This window comes from Scardinius erythrophthalmus (assembly GCF_964197995.2).
Source record: "Scardinius erythrophthalmus genome assembly, chromosome: 14".
Classification (NCBI taxonomy): domain Eukaryota; kingdom Metazoa; phylum Chordata; class Actinopteri; order Cypriniformes; family Leuciscidae; genus Scardinius; species Scardinius erythrophthalmus.
In genome coordinates, this window is record NC_138234.1 from 8,519,608 (window position 1) to 8,541,716 (window position 22,109).

Genomic DNA, 22,109 nt, shown 5'->3' on the forward strand with positions numbered 1-22,109 from the left:
GTAATACTCATAATGTTCATGTGTTGTAAGATAACATAAGTTGAACATAAGTTGTTCAAGATCCTCCATGAGACTCGTGTATGATTGATGAGTGAAAGTGTAAATCAATGATGTTCTTCTGTGTTACATTATAAATCCAGACATTACTCACAATCTTTATGATATAGAAAAATATTTTTACAGCACTATTATGCATTTGTTTGACTAATGTTAATTGTTTCTTCTTCAGGTGTGTCTGCTTATACAGACAGAGTGTCCGGGATGGAGGGAGATTCAGTCACTCTAAACACTGGTGTTCAAACAAACCAACAAGAGAGAATTACATGGTATTATAATGGCATTCTCATCGCTCAGATCACTGGAGATCTCAGTATTATCTGTACAGATGTTCAGTGTAATGAAGGTAATAACGTTAATAAAGGCACTGAGAGATTCAGAGACAGACTGAAGCTGGATCATCAGACTGGATCTCTGACCATCACAAACACCAGAAACACACACTCTGGAGAATATACACTACTGATCATCAACGGCAGCGACAGTGAAAAGATCTTCAGTGTTTCTGTTCATGGTGAGTCTTCATGTTTAAAAGCAAGTCTAGTCCATTTAAATCACATCATTAAAGTGTTTAATACTATTGCAGTGACATTCAGGAGTGTTTTCTCTTTACCTGTATATTAATTCACACACAGCATAAAGATCATTTCTACAAAAACACATTTATTCTAAAAGTGTAATTTATATCTTTAACTTCATATTCAGTGCATTATGATTTAAAAGCGTACTTGTTCTTCTATTGGTGGTAGTTAGTCATATCATCCATCCATTTCAATGCATCTGTTATTTATTGCTCCGTGTACCTTCGGATAATTTGTTTTCTTGTTTTTGTCTTAAACGGGAAAACAAAGAAATCGTTCATTTATCACATATTCGACCCTTCTCATGAAGTAAAGAAATTGCAAATCTTTTTTTATATTTTTGTTTGTGTTTTCAGCAAACTTTGTTGTAATCCGCCAAATGGAAAAACAATAAAACCAAACTGGATACACATTTTTCCATCTCTACACGAGCGGGAATAAAACGCCTCTTTCCGCTGATTGGTCAAGCAAAGATCAAGCCGTGATGTCATCAGTTGTTAGTGTGAGTCACTGTGGGGGAATAAAAGTGTAAATGAAAACATGTTATTTAAGTCTACAATTGAAACAGTAAAATAATATCAATAGTCCCCTCCCCCCATTGTTTCTTAATGTTTTTGGAAATGGCATGATTTCCTGGAGTATCATAATATTCATGGTTGTATGATGTTCAGGAAGTGAATGTTCATTATGAATCCAGACATATCTCTCTACTCACAATCTTTATGATATGTAGGAGAGCATTTTCAAAGCACTATTATGCATTTGTTTGACTAATGTTAATTGTTTCTTCTTCAGGTGTGTTTGCTTATGATACAGATGAAGAGGAAGTGTCAGTGATGGAGGGAGATTCAGTCACTCTAAACACTAGTGTTCAAACAAACCAACAATACAGAATTATGTGGTATTATAATAACATTTTCATCACTGCAATCAAAAGAGATCAGAGTCAGATGTGTACAGATGATAAGTTTGATGAAGGTACTGAGAGATTCAGAGGCAGACTGAAGCTGGATAATCAGACTGGATCTCTGACCATCATGAACACCACGAACACAGACTCTGGAGAATATATGCTACTGATCATCAGCAGAAACAGATTCAGTGAAAAGATCTTCAGTGTTTCTGTTACTGGTGAGTCTTCATGTTTAAAAGCAAGTCTTGTCCATTTCAATCGCATGTGTTTAATACTTTTGCAGTGATATTCAGGTGTTTTCTTTACCTGTATATTAATTCACACACAGCATCTACACTTCCAGTGAAAAGTTTTGGGTCTGTAAGATTTGTAATGTTTTTGAAAGAAGTCTCTTCCGCTCACCAAGGCTGCATTTATTTGATAAAAAAAAGTAATATTGTGAAATATTATTACAATGTAAAACAGCTGTTTTATATGTGTTTTTGTTTCTCTGTTTTTTTTTTTTTAAATAAATGCTGTTCTTTTGAACTTTCTATTCGTCAAAGAATCCTGAAATAAAAATGTAAATAACTTTTCAACATTTATAATAATTAGAAATGTTTTTTGAGCATCAAATCATCATATTAGAATGATTTCTGAAGGATCATGTGACACTGAAGACTGGAGTAATGATGCTGAAAATTCAGCTTTCATCACAGGAATACATTACATTAAATTTCAATAAATTTTGAAACATATTAAAATAGAAAATAGATATTTTAAATTGTCATAATAGTAATATATCTATTTTTAACCAAATAAATGCAGCCTTTGGTGAGCAGAAGAGACTTACTTCAAAAATATTTAAAATCTTACCAAAACTATCGACTGGTAGTGTAGAAAAACACATTTACTCTTAAACTGTAATTTATAGCTTTAACTTTAAATTCAGTGCTTTATGATTTAAAAACAAACTAGTTTTTCTATACGTGGTAGTTTAAACTGTTTTGTTCTGGTCAATATCATCTCTTATCACCTTTTATTATCATCAGTTTAAATACATCTATTTATTTTTTTAGTTCACCAAGAATCCAAAGTGCAGTGGATTTGAAGTTAACACAAAATATGTTCATAAAATGTTTATATATCAACCCAGTAAATGTTTTCATTGAGGTCTGTTTGACAAGAGAATTCTTCACATGCAAAAAAAAAAAGTTATTAAAGGGATACTTCAGGATTTAGCATTAAGCTTTGTATCAGTATTACCGTGCTTTCCACCCTCATGTCCCCCTGAGAGGAGAGATTTATGTATTTTTTGTCTGGAAAAAATCCTCCAATGACGGAAAAATCGTCATTTTGTGTCATCTAGGGCCAGTTGTTCAAAGTTAAGCTGATCGGATTTTGGTTATCGGATTGGATCAAATCTTGAAAATGGGTTGTTCAAAAGGGAAAGAAGGAATCTGAAATCAGATTAGATCACGGAATCCAATCCTAGTTTTAATCTGGATCAAACCTTCAGTTTGTGTTGTTCAAAACTTGTCAGTAGGATTTGGATAACTTTGATCCAAAAAAACAGGATCATCCTGATCCCAACAGGATTTCAAGGTGGATTCCAGGAAGAAAATGTAGTAAAACTTTCAAATTGGTCAAATAATACATTTGTATTATTTAGTGTATACTTTTATTTATATTTTGCACTTGACTTGTGTAACCGTTTTAACAGTGATAAAGTAGACATAGGCTAAGCTATTCAGTATAGTATAGTAAAGTAAAAATAAAATAAAAATGATCTTGTCCCCATGAAATAATCACCCAAACAGATTTCAATAACAAACAAAAATAATATATTCCAATTTTCTGTCATTCATCTCCGTATATTAATTTCAAAGAAACAATCATCAGAGATGAAGAAGAACAATGAACATTCTTTAATTTGTTAACTATTGGACATTTAGCCTTTTTTTTTTTGATGTTTTCAAAATATCCACAATGTATTTGTTAATGTATATGTGTTTTAATTGTTGTGGCTCAGATGAGGGGTCATAAAAGAAATTATGAATGGAAGTGGATGTTCATGTTATTTTTGTGTTTTGTCTCAAAATAAGACACACTTACAGTGACCCCATGTTGGCTCTTTTACCTGTTCTTCACATCGCTGGTAACCCACATTGTGATATGTTGTCCCATTTAGAGCACTGGTAATCCGGATTTGGTAATCTTGAAAACTGTGTATCTGGATCAGGGTGATCCAGTCCAATGTTGCTTTGAAAAACCGGCATAAAAGTAAGACGGATTACCTGATTCTGAACAAGAAAAAAGGGGATTTCCAAATCCGGATAATTTTGATCCAGATTAAATGTTTTGAACAACTGGCCCACAGTGCTTGATGCTGTTTTAGCTGCTAGTTCTTCAAAAGCACACAAGATGGAGCCATTTCCCACTTAAATCAACATCATACAACTGATGACCAGAGTAGACACGTGTAGAAATAAATATCAGACAAAAATACTGTTGAAGTTGAATTATTAATGTCACGGCCAGCTCGCTCTCGACCGTAACGTAAAATCGGAGCACTTGTTCAGATTGATTGACTTGCAAGTTTCTTTATTCAAGTGTCAAAATGATACAATACAAAAATAATATAACAATGTCTAGGGTTTAAATAAAGAGGAAAAATTATAATCCAAATGGTGAGGAAATGTTGATAAAGCAAAGGTTCAAGCAAATGACTTCTCCTGGACTGCCGATCCCCAGAGGAAAAGTGAAATGGATTAAATCAGTCCCATCTTTTATCCTCTCCACAATCAGATGAGATTACTCAGCAGGGGTGTACAATCGACCACACCCTCCCAAGTCATCCCGCCACCAGCAGGCGTAACATTAGTCACTTTGTAAATAACAATGACTGTCTGTCTTTAGCTCTTCCAGGTCCAGGTCCGACTCCATTCCGGCAAGGAATATATGCAGCTGTTGCTGTTTTGCTGACTGTTGTTGCAGCTGCTTCTGTGATTTACTGTTGCAAGCGCAGAGCAAGAAGTAACAGTGAGTGTAACATACAAATGATTTAATAAGATTGAAATATGAGACATCTTTAAAAGATATTTTTTTACTCTAACCAAAGTAACGTGTTTAATTGAGTGTTTTTCCTCCAGAAGCGAACAGACGAAGCGCAATAAACAGGTGAGAAACTACATCAACTGAATCTGTCTGACTGCAAAACAGATTCACATCTGTGCGCTGATTAAATGTTTGTGTGTGATTTACATTTTATATTATTATATAATTTAAATAATTTATTTACATAATATTTCAAGCATTTAAATGTGCAGGTTCTTTATGAAAGATGAATTATTGTTTTAAATGTGAAGAGAAACATCCTACATTTTAAGATATTTAGTTAGTGGTGCTTTTTTGAAAGCATCACTATTGTTATTGCTCATACTTATTCTGGACAAAAGTTTGGCGCGTAACTCGCCCCACACCGTTTGTCTCAGACCCCTGAGTGAGGTGTCAAATCGACCGGCTCATTTAGGAGAGGTGTGCTATATCTTTTCTAAGCAATCAGGTGTACGATGTTCGCACAGCGGACGAAAAAGCGGCCAAAAAAGTCCCATTGACTTAACATTGGGCATTCCAAAAAATTCAAATCCAAACCGACGTTTTCACACACACAGACTCCAAGGGGCCTGACACCCCTGCGTCTCTCCCTCTCTCTCTCCCTCAGAGGATTTATATTATCAAGCAGCCAATAAGTAATGGCCTAAAATCTTCATAGCCACACCCTAGCAACCAGTTTCAGCACCCTAACAACCACTAAGAGCTCCCTAGCAACCACCCTAAACCAAAAATTGGTGTATTGTAATTGTATTTTTTTGTATTTTTTTAACGCAATATTACACTCTTGGCCTTGCGATATTGCTCCATGCTTGTGCCTATTCGGCCATAGTACTGGCCGTACTGAAGGCACTCGTTATTAAAGGTTTTAATAACTCTATAAAAACTCCATAGTAACCATCTTTGACAACTACCAACCACCTAGTAACACAATAGCAACAAAAAAATACCTTAGCAACCATCCTGAACACCCTAGCAATGTCTAGAAACGCTCTAGTAACCACCAAAATACCATAGCAACCACCCAGAACACCCTAGCAACTGTCTAGCAACCCCCCAGAACACCTAGCAACTGCCTAGCAACCACCCAGAACAACCTAGCAACTGCCTAGCAATGCCCTAGCATCCACCCAAAATACCATAGCAACTGCCTAGCAACACCATAGCAACTACTCAGAATACCCTAGCAACGCCCTAGCAACCACCAAGAATACCCTAGCAACCGCCTAGCAACCACCCAGAATACCCTAGCAACCGCCTAGCAACACCATAGCAACCACCCAGAATACCCTAGCAACCACCTAGCAACACCATATCAACCACCCAGAATACAATAGCAACCGCCTAGCAACACCATAGCAACCACTCAGAATACCCTAGCAACCGCCTAGCAACGCCCTAGCAACCACCCAGAATACACTAGCAACCGCCTAGCAACACCATAGCAACCACCCAGAATACCCTAGCAACTGCCTAGCAACCACCCAGAACACCCTAGCAACCGCCTAACAACACCATAGCAACCACTCAGAATACCCTAGCAACCGTCTAGCAATGCCCTAGCAACACCCAGAATACCATAGCAACTGCCTAGCAACACCACAGCAACCACCCAGAACACCCTAGCAAAGTCCTAGCAACCACACAGAATACCCTAGCAACCACCTGAACAACATGAATAAGCCATATCTCAGCACCAGAACATCGTACAGACATGTTTGTTGGCTTGTATGCAATCATGTACCACACTCTAGCAACCGAGTGGAGAGTTTTGCCACTGCAAGCACCACTTCACATTTTCTTCAGGAAATGTACATTCTAGTTATTAATGGTGCTTGCTGAAAGCAAGGCATCATTAGTGTTCTCTTGCATACTTATTATTAGTGGTGCTTTTTTGAAAGCATCACTATTGTTATTGCTCATACTTATTAGTGGTGCTTGCTGAAAGCAAGGCATCACTATTGTTATTGCTCATACTTATTATTCTTATTATTAGTGGTGCTTGCTGAAAGCAAGGCATCACTATTGTTATTGCTCATACTTATTATTCTTATTATTATTCTGGACAAAGTTTGGCGCGTAACTCGCCCCGCACCGTTTGTCTCAGACCCATGAATGAGGTGTCAAATCGACCGGCTCATTAAGGAGAGGTGTGCTATGACTTTTATAAGCGATCGGGGGTGCGGTGTTCACCCCAGGGGCAAAAAAGCGGCCAAAAAAGTCCCATTGACTTAACATTGCGACGAACTTTGACCACACGTAGCTCTGAGCGAGGATTTCGCAGAAACGTGTGATTTGCCACATTTGAAGAGGCTGACAGGCTCTGTAAGAACATACCTCACAATGGGGTAAAAGTTGCACCCCTGGGGGGCAGGAGATGCCCAAAATTGCCCCATTGACTTACTATGGGGAAGGAACGTCCCGTGAAACACACATGCTTTTCCTACTATGGTAAATTGCATAGGGACTTTGTATTGAACGTAGCTCTGGATCACAGTGTCATAGAGACAAGGGGGAGGGCTCATTTTACTCAGACGACCAATCAGTCTCTCAGGATCATTGTGAAGCTATCAAGCCACGCCCTGGCAACCATTTAGAGCCCCTTAGCAACAAGTTCCATAGACTTCCATTGAAAGAGTTTAAAGAGATATCTCCAGACTGAATTGTCATAGAAACATGGGGGTGGTCTCATTTGACTCGGGGCAGCAAACAGCCAATCATGAATTACCTCAACACTTCCAAGCCCCTCCCTAGCAACCATTGTCGAGCACCTTAGCAACCAAAATCTAAAGAGGGATATCTTCCATTCTGAATGTCACAGAGGCATGGGAGTTGGTTTATATCATTCATAGTGACAAGAAGCCTTTGGAGTTTCATGATTGGCAGCTGAAAAGCCACTCCCTAGCAACCAAACAGAGTACCCTGGCAACAAAAATCCAAAGAGGGATATCTTCCATTCTGAATGTCGCAGAGGCATGGGAGTTGGTTTATATCATTAATACTGACAAGCAGCCTTTGGAGTTTCATGATTGGCAGCTGACAAGCCACTCCCTAGCAACCAAACAGAGTACCCTAGCAACCAAAATCCAAAGAGGCATATCTTCCATTCTGAATGTCGTAGAGGCATGGGAGTTGGTTTATATCATTCATACTGACAAGCAGCCTTTGGAGTTTCATGATTAGCAGCTGATAAGCCACTCCCTACCAACCAAACAGAGTACCCTAGCAACCAAAATCCAAAGAGGGATATCTTCCATTCTGAATGTCACAGAGGCATGGGAGTTGGTTTATATCATTCATACTGACAAGAAACCTTTGGAAATTCATCATTGGCAGCTGCCAAACCACTCCATAGCAACCAAACAGAGTACCCTAGTAACCGTTTAGCAAAATGTATATCTCTGCATCAGAACATCGTATAGAGATGTGAGTTGGTTTATATCATTCATACTGACAAGAAGCCTTTGCAGTTTCATCATTAGTAGCTGCCAAGCAACTCCATAGCAACCAAACAGAGTACCCTAGCAACCATTTTACAAGACCTACATCTCTGCGTCAGAATATTGTATAGAGATGGGGGGTTGGCTCATTAGTTTCAGTTGTAAAACAGTCTGTAAATATCACCATGGTAACTGTGTATTCACACCCTAGCAACCATTTAGAGACACCTAGCAACCATATTGCAACATATAGAAGCCATATTTCAGCTCCACAACATCGTACAGACATGGTTGTTGGCTGGTATGCAATCATGTACAACACCCTAGCAACCGAGTGGCGAGTTTTGCCACTGCAAGCACCACTTCACATTTTCTTCAGGAAATGTACATTCTAGTTATTATTATTATTATTATTATTATTATTCTGGACAAAGTTTGGCGCGTAATGCGCCCCGCACCGTTTGTCACAGACCCCTGAGTAAAGTGTCAAATCGACCGGCTCATTGAGGAGAGGTGTGCTATGACTTTTCTAAGCGATCGGGTGTACGATGTTCGCACAGCGGACGAAAAAGCGGCCAAAAAAGTCCCCATTGACTTTACATTGGGCATTCTAAAAATATTTGAATCCCAACCGACGTTTTCACACACACACCACTCCAAAGGGCCTGACAGCCCTGCGTCTCTCCCTCTCTCTCTCCCTCAGAGGATTTATATTATCAAGCAGCCAATAAGTAATGGCCTAAAATCTTCATAGCCACACCCTAGCAACCAGTTTTAGCACCCTAGCAACCACTAAGAGCTCCCTAGCAACCACCCTAAACCAAAAAAAATTTTTTTTTACATTTTTTTGTATTTTTTAACGCAATATTACACTCGTGGCCTTGCGATATTGCTCCATGCTTGTGCCTATTCAGCCATAGGCACGAGGCCGCAGGCCGAGTGCCGTACTGAAGGCACTCGTTATTAAAGATTTTAATAACTCTATAAAAACTCCATAGTAACCATCTTTGACAACTACCAACCACCTAGTAACAAAATAGCAACTACCAAAAATACCTTAGCAACCATCCTGAACACCCTAGCAACGTCTAGAAACGCTCTAGTAGATCATAGAAACACCAAGGTGGTCTCGTTTCACTCAGGGCATCAAATGGCCAATCATGAATCACCTCAACACTTCCTAGCCCCTCCCTAGCAACCATTGTCGAGCACCTTAGCAACCAAAATCCTAGAGGGATATCTTCTATTCTGAATGTCACAGAGGCATGGAAGTTGGTTTATATCATTCATAGTAACAAAAAGCCTTTGCAGTTTCATCAATGGCAGCTGTCAAGCAACTCCATAGCAACCAAACAGATTACCCTAGCAACCAAAATTCAAAGAGGGATATCTTCCATTCTGAATGTCACAGAGGCATGGGAGTTTGTTTATGTCATTCATACTGAAAAGCAGCCTTTGGAGTTCATCATTAGCAGCTGCCAAGCCACTCCATAGCAACCAAACAGAGTACCCTAGCAACTATTTAGCAAGGCCTATATCTCTGTATCAGAGCATCGTATAGAGATGGGGGAAGGTTTATATAATTCAATATTGACAAGAAGCCTTTGGAGTTTCATGATTGGCAGCTGCCAAGCCACTCCCTAGCAACCAATCATAGTACCCTAGCAACCAAAATCCAAAGAGGGATATCTTCCAGTCTGAATGTCACAGAGGCATGGGAGTTGGTTTATATCCTTCATAGTAACAAAAAGCCGTTGCAGTTTCATCAATGGCAGCTGTCAAGCAACTCCATAGCAACCAAACAGATTACCCTAGCAACCAAAATTCAAAGAGGGATATCTTCCATTCTGAATGTCACAGAGGCATGGGAGTTGGTTTATGTCATTCATACTGACAAGAAGCCTTTGGTGTTTCATGATTGGCAGCTGCCAAGCAACTCCATAACAACCAAACAGAGTACCCTAGCAACCAAAATCCAAACAGGGATCTCTTCCATTCTGAATGTCACAGAGGCATGGGAGTTGGTTTATATCATTCATACTGACAAGAAACCTTTGGAATTTCATCATTGGCAGCTGCCAAGTAACTCCATAGCAACCAAACAGAGTACCCTAGTAACCAAAATCCAAAGAGGGATATCTTCCATTCTGAAAGTCACACAGGCATGGGAGTTGGTTTATATCATTCATTATGACAAGCAGCCTTTGGAGTTTTATGATTGGCACCTGCCAAGTCACTCCCTTGCAACCAAACAGAGGACCCTAGCAACCAAATTCCAAAGAGGGATATCTTCCATTCTGAATGTCACAGAGGCATGGGAGTTGGTTTAAATCATTTATACTGACAATCAGCCTTTGGAGTTTCATCATTGGCACCTGCCAAGTCACTCCCTGGCAACCAAACAGAGGACCCTAGCAACCGTTTATCATGACCCATGTCTCTGCATCAGAACATCACATAGAGATGGGGGTTGGCTCTTTTGTTTTGGTTGGGAAACTGTCTGTAACTATCACCATGGTAACTGATTTCACACCCTAGCAACCGTTTAGAGCCACCTAGCAACCATATTGCAACATATAGAAGCCATATTTCAGCTCCACAACATTGTACAGACATGGTTGTTGGCTCGAATGCAATCATGTACAACACCCTAGCAACCAAGTGGAGAGTTTTGCCACTGCAAGCACCACTTCACATTTTCTTCAGGAAATGTACATTCTAGTTATTCTTATTATTATTCTGGACAAAGTTTGGCGCGTAATGCGCCCCGCACCGTTTGTCACAGACCCCTGAGTGAGGTGTCAAATCGACCGGCTCATTGAGGAGAGGTGTGCTATGACTTTTCTAAGCGATCGGGTGTACGATGTTCGCACAGCGGACGAAAAAGCGGCCAAAAAAGTCCCATTGACTTAACATTGGGCATTCTAAAAATATTTGAATCCCAACTGCCGTTTTCACACACACAGACTCCAAAGGGCCTGACAGCCCTGCATCTCTCCCTCTCTCTCTCCCTCAGAGGATTTATATTATCAAGCAGCCAATAAGTAATGGCCTAAAATCTTCATAGCCACACCCTAGCAACCAGTTTCAGCACCCTAGCAACCACTAAGAGCTCCCTAGCAACCACCCTAAACCAAAAAAAAATGTTTTTTAAATTTTTTTGTATTTTTTAACGCAATATTACACTCGTGGCCTTGCGATATTGCTCCATGCTTGTGCCTATTCGGCCATAGGCACGAGGCCGCAGGCCGAGTGCCGTACTGAAGGTACTCGTTATTAAAGATTTTAATAACTCTATAAAAACTCCATGGTAACCATCTTTGACAACTACCAACCACCTAGTAACACCATAGCAACTAAAAAAAATACCTTAGCAACCATCCTGAACACCCTAGCAACGTCTAGAAACGCTCTAGTAACCACCAAAAATACCGTAGCAACCACCCAGAACACCCTAGCAACTGTCTAGCAACCCCCCAGAACACCTAGCAACTGCCTAGCAACCACCCAGAACACCCTAGCAACTGCCTAGCAACGCCCTAGCATCCACCCAAAATACCATAGCAACTGCCTAGCAACACCATAGCAACCACCCAGAACACCCTAGCAACCACCTAGCAATGCCCTAGCAACCACACAGAATACCCTAGCAACCGCCTAGCAACCACCCAGAACACCCTAGCAACGCCCTAGCAATCACCCAGAATACCCTAGCAACCGCCTAGCAACACCATAGCAACCACCCAGAACACCCTAGCAACCACCTAGCAACACCATAACAACCACCCAGAACACCCTAGCAACGCCCTAGCAACCATCCAGAATACCCTAGCAACCGCCTAGCAACATCATAGCAACCAACCAGAATACCCTAGCAACCGCCTAGCAACACCATAGCAACCACCCAGAACACCTTAGAAACTGCCTAGCAATGCCCTAGCAACCACCAATAATACCCTAGCAACCGCCTAGCCACCACCCAGAATACCCTAGCAGCCACCTAGCAACACCATAGTAACCACCCAGAATACCCTAGCAACCGCCTAGCAACACCATAGCAACCACCCAGAATACCCTAGCAACCGCCTAGCAACGCCCTAGCAACCACCAATAATACTCTAGCAACCGCCTAGCAACCGCCCATAATACCCTAGCAACCACCCAGAATACCTTAGCAACTGACTAGCAACGCCCTAGCAACCACCAAGAATACCCTAGCAACCGCCTAGCAACCCCCCAGAATACCCAAGCAACCGCCTAGCAACGCCATAGTAACCACCAAGAATACCCTAGCAACCGCCTAGCAACCACCCAGAATACCCTAGCAACCACCTAGCAACACCATAGCAACCACCCAGAACACCATAGCAACTGCCTAGCAACGCCCTAGCAACCACCCAGAATACCCTAGCAACCTAGCAACTCCCTAGCAACCACCCAGAATACCCTCGCAACCACCTAGCAACACCATAGCAACCACCCAGAACACCCTAGCAACTGCCTAGCAACGCCCTAGCAACCACCCAGAACACCCTAGCAACTGCCTAGCAATGCCCTAGCAACCACCCAGAACACCCTAGCAACTGCCTAGCAATGCCCTAGCAACCACCCAGAATATCCTAGCAACCACCTAGCAACCACCCAGAATACCCTAGCAACTGCCTAGCAACGCCCTAGCAACCACCCAGAATACCCTAGCAACCGCCTAGCAACCACCCAGAATACCCTAGCAACTGCCTAGCAATGCCCTAGCAACCGCCTAGCAACACCATAGCAACCACCCAGAAAACCCTAGCAACCGCCTAGCAACACCATAGCAACCACCCAGAACACCCTAGCAACTGCCTAGCAACCACCAAGAATACCATAGCAACTGCCTAGCAATGCCCTAGCAACCACCCAGAATACCCTAGCAACCGCCTAGCAACACCATAGCAACCACCCAGAATACCCTAGCAACCACCTAGCAACACCATAACAACCACCCAGAACACCCTAGCAACGCCCTAGCAACCATCCAGAATACCCTAGCAACCGCCTAGCAACATCATAGCAACCAACCAGAATACCCTAGCAACCGCCTAGCAACACCATAGCAACCACCCAGAACACCTGCCTAGCAATGCCCTAGCAACCACCAATAATACCCTAGCAACCGCCTAGCCACCACCCAGAATACCCTAGCAGCCACCTAGCAACACCATAGCAACCACCCAGAATACCCTAGCAACTGCCTAGCAACACTATAGCAACCACCCAGAATACCCTAGCAACCGCCTAGCAACGCCCTAGCAACCACCAATAATACTCTAGCAACCGCCTAGCAACCGCCCATAATACCCTAGCAACCACCCAGAATACCTTAGCAACTGCCTAGCAACGCCCTAGCAACCACCAAGAATACCCTAGCAACCGCCTAGCAACCCCCCAGAATACCCAAGCAACCGCCTAGCAACGCCATAGTAACCACCAAGAATACCCTAGCAACCGCCTAGCAACCACCCAGAATACCCTAGCAACCACCTAACAACACCATAGCAACCACCCAGAACACCATAGCAACTGCCTAGCAACGCCCTAGCAACCACCCAGAATACCCTAGCAACCACCTAGCAACTCCCTAGCAACCACCCAGAATACCCTCGCAACCACCTAGCAACACCATAGCAACCACCCAGAACACCCTAGCAACTGCCTAGCAACGCCCTAGCAACCACCCAGAACACCCTAGCAACTGCCTAGCAATGCCCTAGCAACCACCCAGAACACCCTAGCAACTGCCTAGCAATGCCCTAGCAACCACCCAGAATATCCTAGCAACCGCCTAGCAACCACCCAGAATACCCTAGCAACTGCCTAGCAACGCCCTAGCAACCACCCAGAATACCCTAGCAACCGCCTAGCAACCACCCAGAATACCCTAGCAACTGCCTAGCAACGCCCTAGCAACCACCCAGAATACCCTAGCAACCACCCAGAACACCCTAGCAACGCCCTAGCAACCACCCAGAATACCCTAGCAACTGCCTAGCAACGCCCTAGCAACCACCCAGAATACCCTAGCAACCACCCAGAACACCCTAGCAACACCATAGCAACCACCCAGAACACCCTAGCAACACCATAGCAACCACCCAGAACACCCTAGCAACTGCCTAGCAACGCCCTAGCAACCACCCAGAATACCCTAGCAGCCGCCTAGTAACACCCTAGCAACCACCCAAAACACCCTAGCAACTGCCTAGCAATGCCCTAGCAACCACCCAGAATACCCTAGCAACTGCCTAGCAACCACCCAGAACACCCTAGCAACACCCTAGCAACCACCTGAACAACACGAATAAGCCATATCTCAGCACCAGAACATCGTACAGACATGTTTGTTGGCTTGTATGCAATCATGTACCACACTCTAGCAATCGAGTGGCGAGTTTTGCCACTGCAAGCACCACTTCACATTTTCTTCAGGAAATGTACATTCTAGTTATTTTTTGTAATTCCAAGCCTTTGTGTAACTCAAACATCAATCTGGTTTATTTCTTTTTCTTTCTGTTTATCTGTGTTTTTTTATAAACAGGCAAGTGGAGCTGAAGACTCGTCCCCTGATCAGAGAGACGCTTTTCTGATGAAGAATCTCAGTCTCCAACCGTAATCAGACTGAGGCTGAGGCGGCCAATGAGACGCCCACATAACACTATTGTTTTGATACTTTCATTAAAAGAACTTGAGGAGAAGAAACTCACATCGCTCACAGAGAAAGAGTGTCACGATGCCAAGATTTCTTTAGTTGGCACCAATACTAGAGACATTTCACCTTGACACCAATTTTAACTAATTCAAAATAGTTTGTTTATTAGTTATTTAAATAATAAGCCTAAATATATTCTAAAATATGCAAACATTGCTTCAGAAAAGGCAAACGGTTAATTAGTAAGAAACAAAGGAGAACATTAGCTCCAATTGTACAAAGAGTGCTTGAGGATTTTCATGGTATTTAAATGTTTATTAAAGCTGCTAAATTGATTTGGACAGAAACGGTCAGGACGTGATTTCATCTGTAAAGACCCCCTGAAATCATAATTGAGGTTTTTAGCTTTTTTAGCTTTCAGTATGAATATGTTAGCCTTAAAGAGGCTACATGCAACTTTTTCCCCAAAATAAACGTAACAATAGCCTTTTTATTTGACCATTTATGACTCAAACATCTCCTGATGAGCACACCTTGTCAGCTCACAGTGGGTGCACCTATAAGCCTGTATCCTATTTTTCCTATTTTCTGTTGGGTCGGATTTTTCGGGCGTTCATGTTAAACGTTTCAGATCACTCTGCCACCACCGCTAGTCAGCAATTAGCCTACACTCGCAAGCAGTGCAATGGATTGACTGTTCTTACCTCTGTAAACATAATTTTGACTTCTTTGCAGCAGATGACTTGTGAAGAGAGCGAGCAGAAAGGAAGAGCAGTTCCGTTTTTTGGCCACAGGTGTCAGTCGCGAGTTTAAATTTCAGAAAATTGCATGTAGCCTCTTTAAGGTTATGAATAAGTTAATGCGCTCCGGAAGAATGGCAAAATTTGCATTTAGGAGATATAAGCTTTCAAAACTTACAGTCTCTCACTTCCGCTAAAATGAATCACGGATTTTAAGACATCACCGCGGACTTCAGCTTCTCATCACATCTTCTGTCCAATCAAACGCTCTCTAGAATCTAAAGCTCCGCCCCCTATGCTATAAACACCATCTGGCCAAAGCCACCGTTGACACATCAGGGAGCAGTATGTGTTGGAGATGTGTGTTCGCTTACTCAAACGCTCCAGTTTTATTCTGTTTTCCAACTGAATGTTGATTAAGAATGAAATGGCTGGAGTTTATTCACACCTCTACTATTGAATCCAACGTATCATCAGCGCTGGGATTCGCTACATGGTGCTGTCAAGTACAAATTAAAGTCTGTGAGGTAAACTAAACACTATTGGCCAGCAGCCATATCACCCTGTAGCCCAAGACTGGTCTCCCACTGAAGCTAAGCAGGGCTGAGCCTGGTTAGTACCTGGATGGGAGACCTGAGAAAACCAGGTTGTTGCTGGAAGAGGTGTTAGTGAGGCCAGCAGGGGGCGCTCACCCTGTGGTCTGTGTGGGTCCTAATGCCCCAGTATAGTGACGGGGACACTATACTGCCAAAAGAGCACCGTCCTTCGGATGAGACGTAAAAAAACGAGGTCCTGACTCTCTGTGGTCATTAAAAATCCCATGATGTCTTTCGAAAGAGTAGGGGTGTAACCCCGGCATCCTGGCCAAAGTTGCCCAGTGGCCTCTGTCCATCATGGCCGCCTAATCATCCCCATATACTGATTGGCTTCATCACTGTCTCCTCTCCACCAGTAAGCTGGTGTGTGGTGGGCGTTCTGGCGCAATATGGCTGCCGTCGCATCATCCAAGTGGATGCTGCACATTGGTGGTGGTTGAGGAGATCCCCCCCTTCTATGTAAAGTGCTTTGAGTGCTGAGAAAAGCGCTATATAAATGTAATGAATTATTATTATTATTATTATTATTGTTATTATTATTGGCTATTTGAAAAGGGGGAGGCCCTATGACATTCAATATGTCCTGTCTTAGCTTCCTGTTTGAGTGGAAATTACATTACATTAAATTAAATTACAATGCACTGAAAGACACTGAGAAAATATGAGAAAAGTATTAGGCAACAAAAAGCCTAATATGAGTTTATGTAATGTATTTTTATCTATCTTCCATAAGTGTCACTGACTGTTGCATAAGCCTTCTACTGGTATTAAGCATGTTTCACAGATATGTGTACTGGTAAAACAATATGCATTTTGTATCATAAAGCACGTTTTTGTCATCGTTAAATGTGCAAAAAGTTGATTGCTTTTATTTGTAATTTGTTTTAACAAATGTCTTGAAACATGTAACCTTTTATGAAGCATTTGAGATGGCATGCTGATCTCTTTTTTACTGTCAAGTGTAGTTTTTAATAATTATTCATTATTCATATCATCTCTTCATTATAAATGTTTTCGCCATTTCATGTCTCTTTTAGTTCTATTCTTAAAGAAGGTTTTGCTGTGATTGTCCACTGTTATATGATATGTAAATATTGATAACTGATATGTAATCAGAACTGATATGTAATTATTTGTGTCATTTATGTATTTATGCTGGCAGGATTTAGAAGTGCTCATCATCATGTCTGTAGTTATAAATGTTTTCAGAAAAGTCATTTCAGTGTCATAGCTGAAGTATAATATGCCAAACTCCTCACAAAAGCCTGAACCACGACCTTAGTAGAATGTAGACCTTTCTCTCTCATTTTATTTTATTTATTTAATTATTTTTTTATATTTTTTTTACTTTGAAGCACACTATATTATTTTCTGGATAATAGGAAAGAAATCGAAATATGTGTACTGTATGTTTATGTGATAAGTGCAATTAAAACAGACCTGATTCACTTATAACGGCTGAAGTCTTTTATTATAATCTTTTGGATTTTTAAAAACTAATTTTCTGATGCTGTTATGCAAAATTTAGGCAGTACGTTTGTAAAAATAATGATTTAGCTGTAAACTTCAGAAAATCGTGCATTGGATCAAAATTACAATTTTAATAAACATTTTTTAATTAGCAGTATCTTTTAGACAAAGAAGAATGAGCTTAATTGTAATTTAATAACATGTACAACTTACGGTTTACAAGGTTAAAGCTGCAGTCCGTAACTTTTTTTGTGTTCAAAATATATAATGAGCGAGTAGTACATCATGAATGCATTTCCCAAACTGTGTTTTTGAGACTGTCTTTTAAGAAGAAAATACTCAGGAATGGTGTTGACCTATGAAATTTGCACATGGTTTGTCTTAAATCATATTAAAAACACAGACATATAAACAACATTAAAAGCTTGATATCACAGGGAGACTTTAACTCTTTCCTCGCCACTGACGCCCAGACTGGCTCCACCGTCTCTCATAGAAAGACATGATAGAAAACGTGTTCGTATTTGGTGAAGGAAGGAGCATGTCATTTAAAAAAAATGTTTTTAACTTTATTAAGTATCAAATCAAGATCTCTGTTTCGTGAGCAAATCTTTTGAACAGATTCTTTTACATCAACTGGTTCACAATAAATAACATTCATTTGTGAATTCGACTGATCTAGAAGATTAAACTGGCAGTATCTAACAACAACTCAGTGATTTTTGATAGTAGAAGCCTAATTCCTTCCCGATGGATTTGGTAATACTCGAGTCATTACTAGTGGGTTACCATGATCTTCACTTTAGAATTAATTATATATTATGCATTATTCATGTTAATTATGAACCTGTGTTCTTAGTCCTTAGGAGGACTGTAAAAAAAAATAGTTATTGATTAGATAATAGTGAACTACCTCATTCAACTGAGTGATATTACTTACTAATTCATTAATTATTCATAGAAAAATTCATTATAAAGTACATTTGTTATAAATAGTGCGTTACTCATTTGTTCCTGTGTAGTTATTCATTAATGACAGAACAGTCTTATAAAGTGTTACTGTTGATTTCACTGTTAGCTGAAGTCAGACTGTGATGTTCATAAATTGTCCAGCCAACAGATCAAAACGTTTCTAAGGAAATCAAACCACAGTCGGTTTCATTCTGACTCAGAAGAAGAGGAACAATTACACTATATTTTACCATGAAGAAAATGTATACAATATTCCAATATCCAACATTATCAGTATTACATGACAAAATTCACTTTCACTTTCAAAAATAAATTGTTTTCTATGAACAAGAACATTTAAAGTCTTAATAAGAACAGAAGGACATTTAAATGTAACTATAAAGTTTCTGTGAGTGTGTGTGAGAGAAAGAGAGAGAGAGAGAGTGAGTGTGTGTGTGTGTGTGTGTGTGTGTGTGTGTGTGTGTGTGTGTGTGTGTGTGTGTGTGTGTGTGTGTGTGTGTGTGTGTGTGTGTGTGTGTGTGTGTGTGTGTGTGTTGTGTGTGTGTGTGTGTGTGTGTGTGTGTGTGTGTGTGTGTGTGTGTAAACTAGGAGGGTCAAACTCTGTCGAGGAAGGATTCACACATCAAATGAACAGCTTGATTGTTTTTGGCGGATGATTTTATTAGATCATCTGAAGAAAATGTTTCAAAAGTTTATGTTGGCGGCGTCTGACTGGTAAGTGTCTGGAACAAGCTAAGATGATTAGCAGTTTTCACAGGTAAATCAAGTCAGTATTTGTGGCGAGCAGGACGAGGTCGAGGGCCGTGGGAGGACGGCGCGAGATCGGTGGCGTAATTGTGATGAGCTACACCTGTGAGACGCACCGGTCTCGCATCTCTCACGGAGGAGCGGAGGCATAAAGGAGGAGCGACGACAGTGAAGAGCGAGAGAGGACAGGCCTGTGTTTTAGTTCATGTTTTGTTTCTGTTTGTGTTGCCAGCAGTCGTCCGTGAGGGGCTGCTGGCTTTTACTTTCATTTTTGTATTTGTGGATTTATTTATTAAAATATGTTGAATGTTCGCCGGTTCCCGCCTCCTTCTTCCCATAACATCTAAACCTCGTTACAGTATTATTGTGAGATCTACTATCTCATAATAAATTTGCATTTCTCTTCACATTTTGTATCAGTTCACATTAAATATTATAAAACTGACGTTAGGCTTTGTAAACCAACATAGACTTAAAGGAACACTCCACCGTTTTTTGAAATAGGGCTTATTCACTTTCTATCCTACATTTAGATAGGTGGGCAAATGCACTTTTTGTCTCAGTGCATGCATTGTTTTAGTTTGACAGGGTCGGTGCTAGCTTAGCTTAGCATAATGAATGGAATCCTTTGTTGCCAGCTAGCATGTCCTGAGTAAAAGTGATATATATATATATATAAAAAAAAAACACCTAATTACTTCTTGTGGCCTGCATATTCACAAGTAAATAGCGATGCAGATTAACACTAGGCGATTTCCTAGGCAGATATTGACAGAGATATCACGCCCAAGTAGCAGTGCTTCGCCTGTGCTTCCACCTAATATAGTCCTTAATACATAAGTCAATACTGCCTAGGAAATCGCCTAGTGTTAATCTGCATCGCTATTTGTACTTGTTGTGAATATGCAGGCCACAAGAAGTAATTAGGGGTTTTATATATATATATATATATATCACTTTTACTCAGGAAATGCTAGCTGGCAACAAAGGATTCCATTCATTATGCTAAGCTAAGCTAGCGCCGACCCTGTCAAACTAAAACAATGCATGCACTGAGACAAAAATGCATTTACCCACCTATCTAAATGTAGGAAAGAAGGTCAATAAGCCCTATTTCAAAAAACGGTGGAGTGTTCCTTTAATCAGTTCCTGTTCCTGTTCTTCAGGTGTGTTTGCTGTTGAAACAAATGAAACACAGTCAGTGTCAGTGATGGAGGGAGAATCTGTGCTTCTACACACTGATGTTACTGAAATACACACACATGACGACATACTGTGGAAGTTTGGAGCAGAAGAGTCTCTGATAGCTAAAATAAACAGAGATTCTGGAATCTTCTCCACATATGATGATGTTCCTGATGGTAGATTCAGAGACAGACTGAAGCTGGATCATCAAACTGGATCTCTGACCATCACAAACATCAGAACTGAACATGCTGGACTCTATGAAGTAAAGATAATCGCATCTGAACTGTCATCAAAAACATTCAATGTTTCTGTCTATGGTGAGTACAGATCATTTATGTTCTTCACATTTATTGATAGTAGCGGCTCTATCCATAAATTTAGGTGAGATAGATTCTGTCGTAGCGCTAGTTTATGATTGGCCGCTAGTTTTACATAATCGCTAAACATGCAGACACACTTTAGTAGATGTCTAGTGTATTTGCATAATTTCAGTTCTTTCAAAGGTCCTTACAGCCCTCAACAGCAAAATAACCAACACCCACAGCGACACTGAACACGCAAATAAATATAGTAAACAATTGGACAAAAACGGTTACGCATAATTTTACTATGTCTGGAAAACACATACTTTCTTTCTCCCGCTCTCTCTCTCTCCCACTCAAACGCACACACACATACAGTACAGAAACACACTCGCACAGAAACATGTTTTCAGCGCTGCTTTGACTATTTTATCAGTAAACTAGTTTAACAACTTAGGCCTACATGAAATTTCTCATTAGCGAGGGAATAATGGCACTGTTTTTGAAGCCGATAAACTTACAGTAGAGACGCTGCTGCTGAACACTGTTGACAGACACAGACTCAGGTAATTCACACACACGTAATCTCTCTCTCTCTCTCTCTCTCTCTCTCTCTCTCTCTCTCTCTCTCTCTAATAACTGCATTAATAACTACAATATTCTGCTTTCACTGGCTCAAGCCTCCATTACCAGCTCTAAAATGACTTCAGAATTATGAATCAGCAACAGAGGCTTGGGATTAGACGCATAAGAAATTACACACAAGAGTGTTTTAAGGATGGCACATGCTACACAGCAGAACCCTGACAACTTTCACATTAAACTAAAGGATTTATATGTTCACTCATTTGGTTTGATACTCCACACATCCCTCTGCCAACGGATGTGTTTCCAGTCTGACTTACTGATGCTTGAGGTCTGTCCAAATACACACACTTGCTGTCTTGGCCAATTGACAGTGGGTGTACAGCAAAGCGCAGCACAGTTAACACACACTAAATCCACACTCTCTAAGGCCCTGTCACAAACAGCACACTAAATGTGTTCTTGTGGACTTACAATGGTCATCTGGTGCGCATGTCCATTGAGTCCACAAGACCGTAGAGTGTCCCATTTGTCAGTTTAGTTTTCAGAAGGGTGCTCGCGAGCCAATATACACCCTCGATGCACACGTTTGTCGAGCCGCACAGAAGTGAGCTCTACGGCAGACTTTAACCGACAGTCAAAGCGGCGTTACATCATGAAGTGTGGAATCAGAGGAAGACCGTGAGTGTTTAGGGTGCCATTTGGGACAGGGCCTAATTCTGCTTCATGGTCTTTGA

General features: G+C 41.0%; 1 protein-coding gene across 2 annotated transcripts in view; it reads left to right on the forward strand.

Annotated features, from left to right (window-relative positions):
• The window catches only part of LOC308702304 (uncharacterized protein), a 271,135-nt gene extending 255,998 nt beyond the window's left edge, over nt 1–15,137 (forward strand). Inside the window, exon 7 of one of the 2 annotated variants that reach the window (XM_081385036.1) lies at nt 14,662–15,137. In XM_081385036.1, coding sequence (XP_081241162.1) covers nt 14,662–14,736 — 75 coding nt within the window. In that variant the 3' untranslated portion in view covers nt 14,737–15,137. The remainder of the gene's footprint in view (nt 1–14,661) is intronic. The other variant, XM_081385039.1, reaches the window with a different exon arrangement.
• The last annotated feature ends 6,972 nt before the right edge of the window (nt 15,138–22,109 follow it).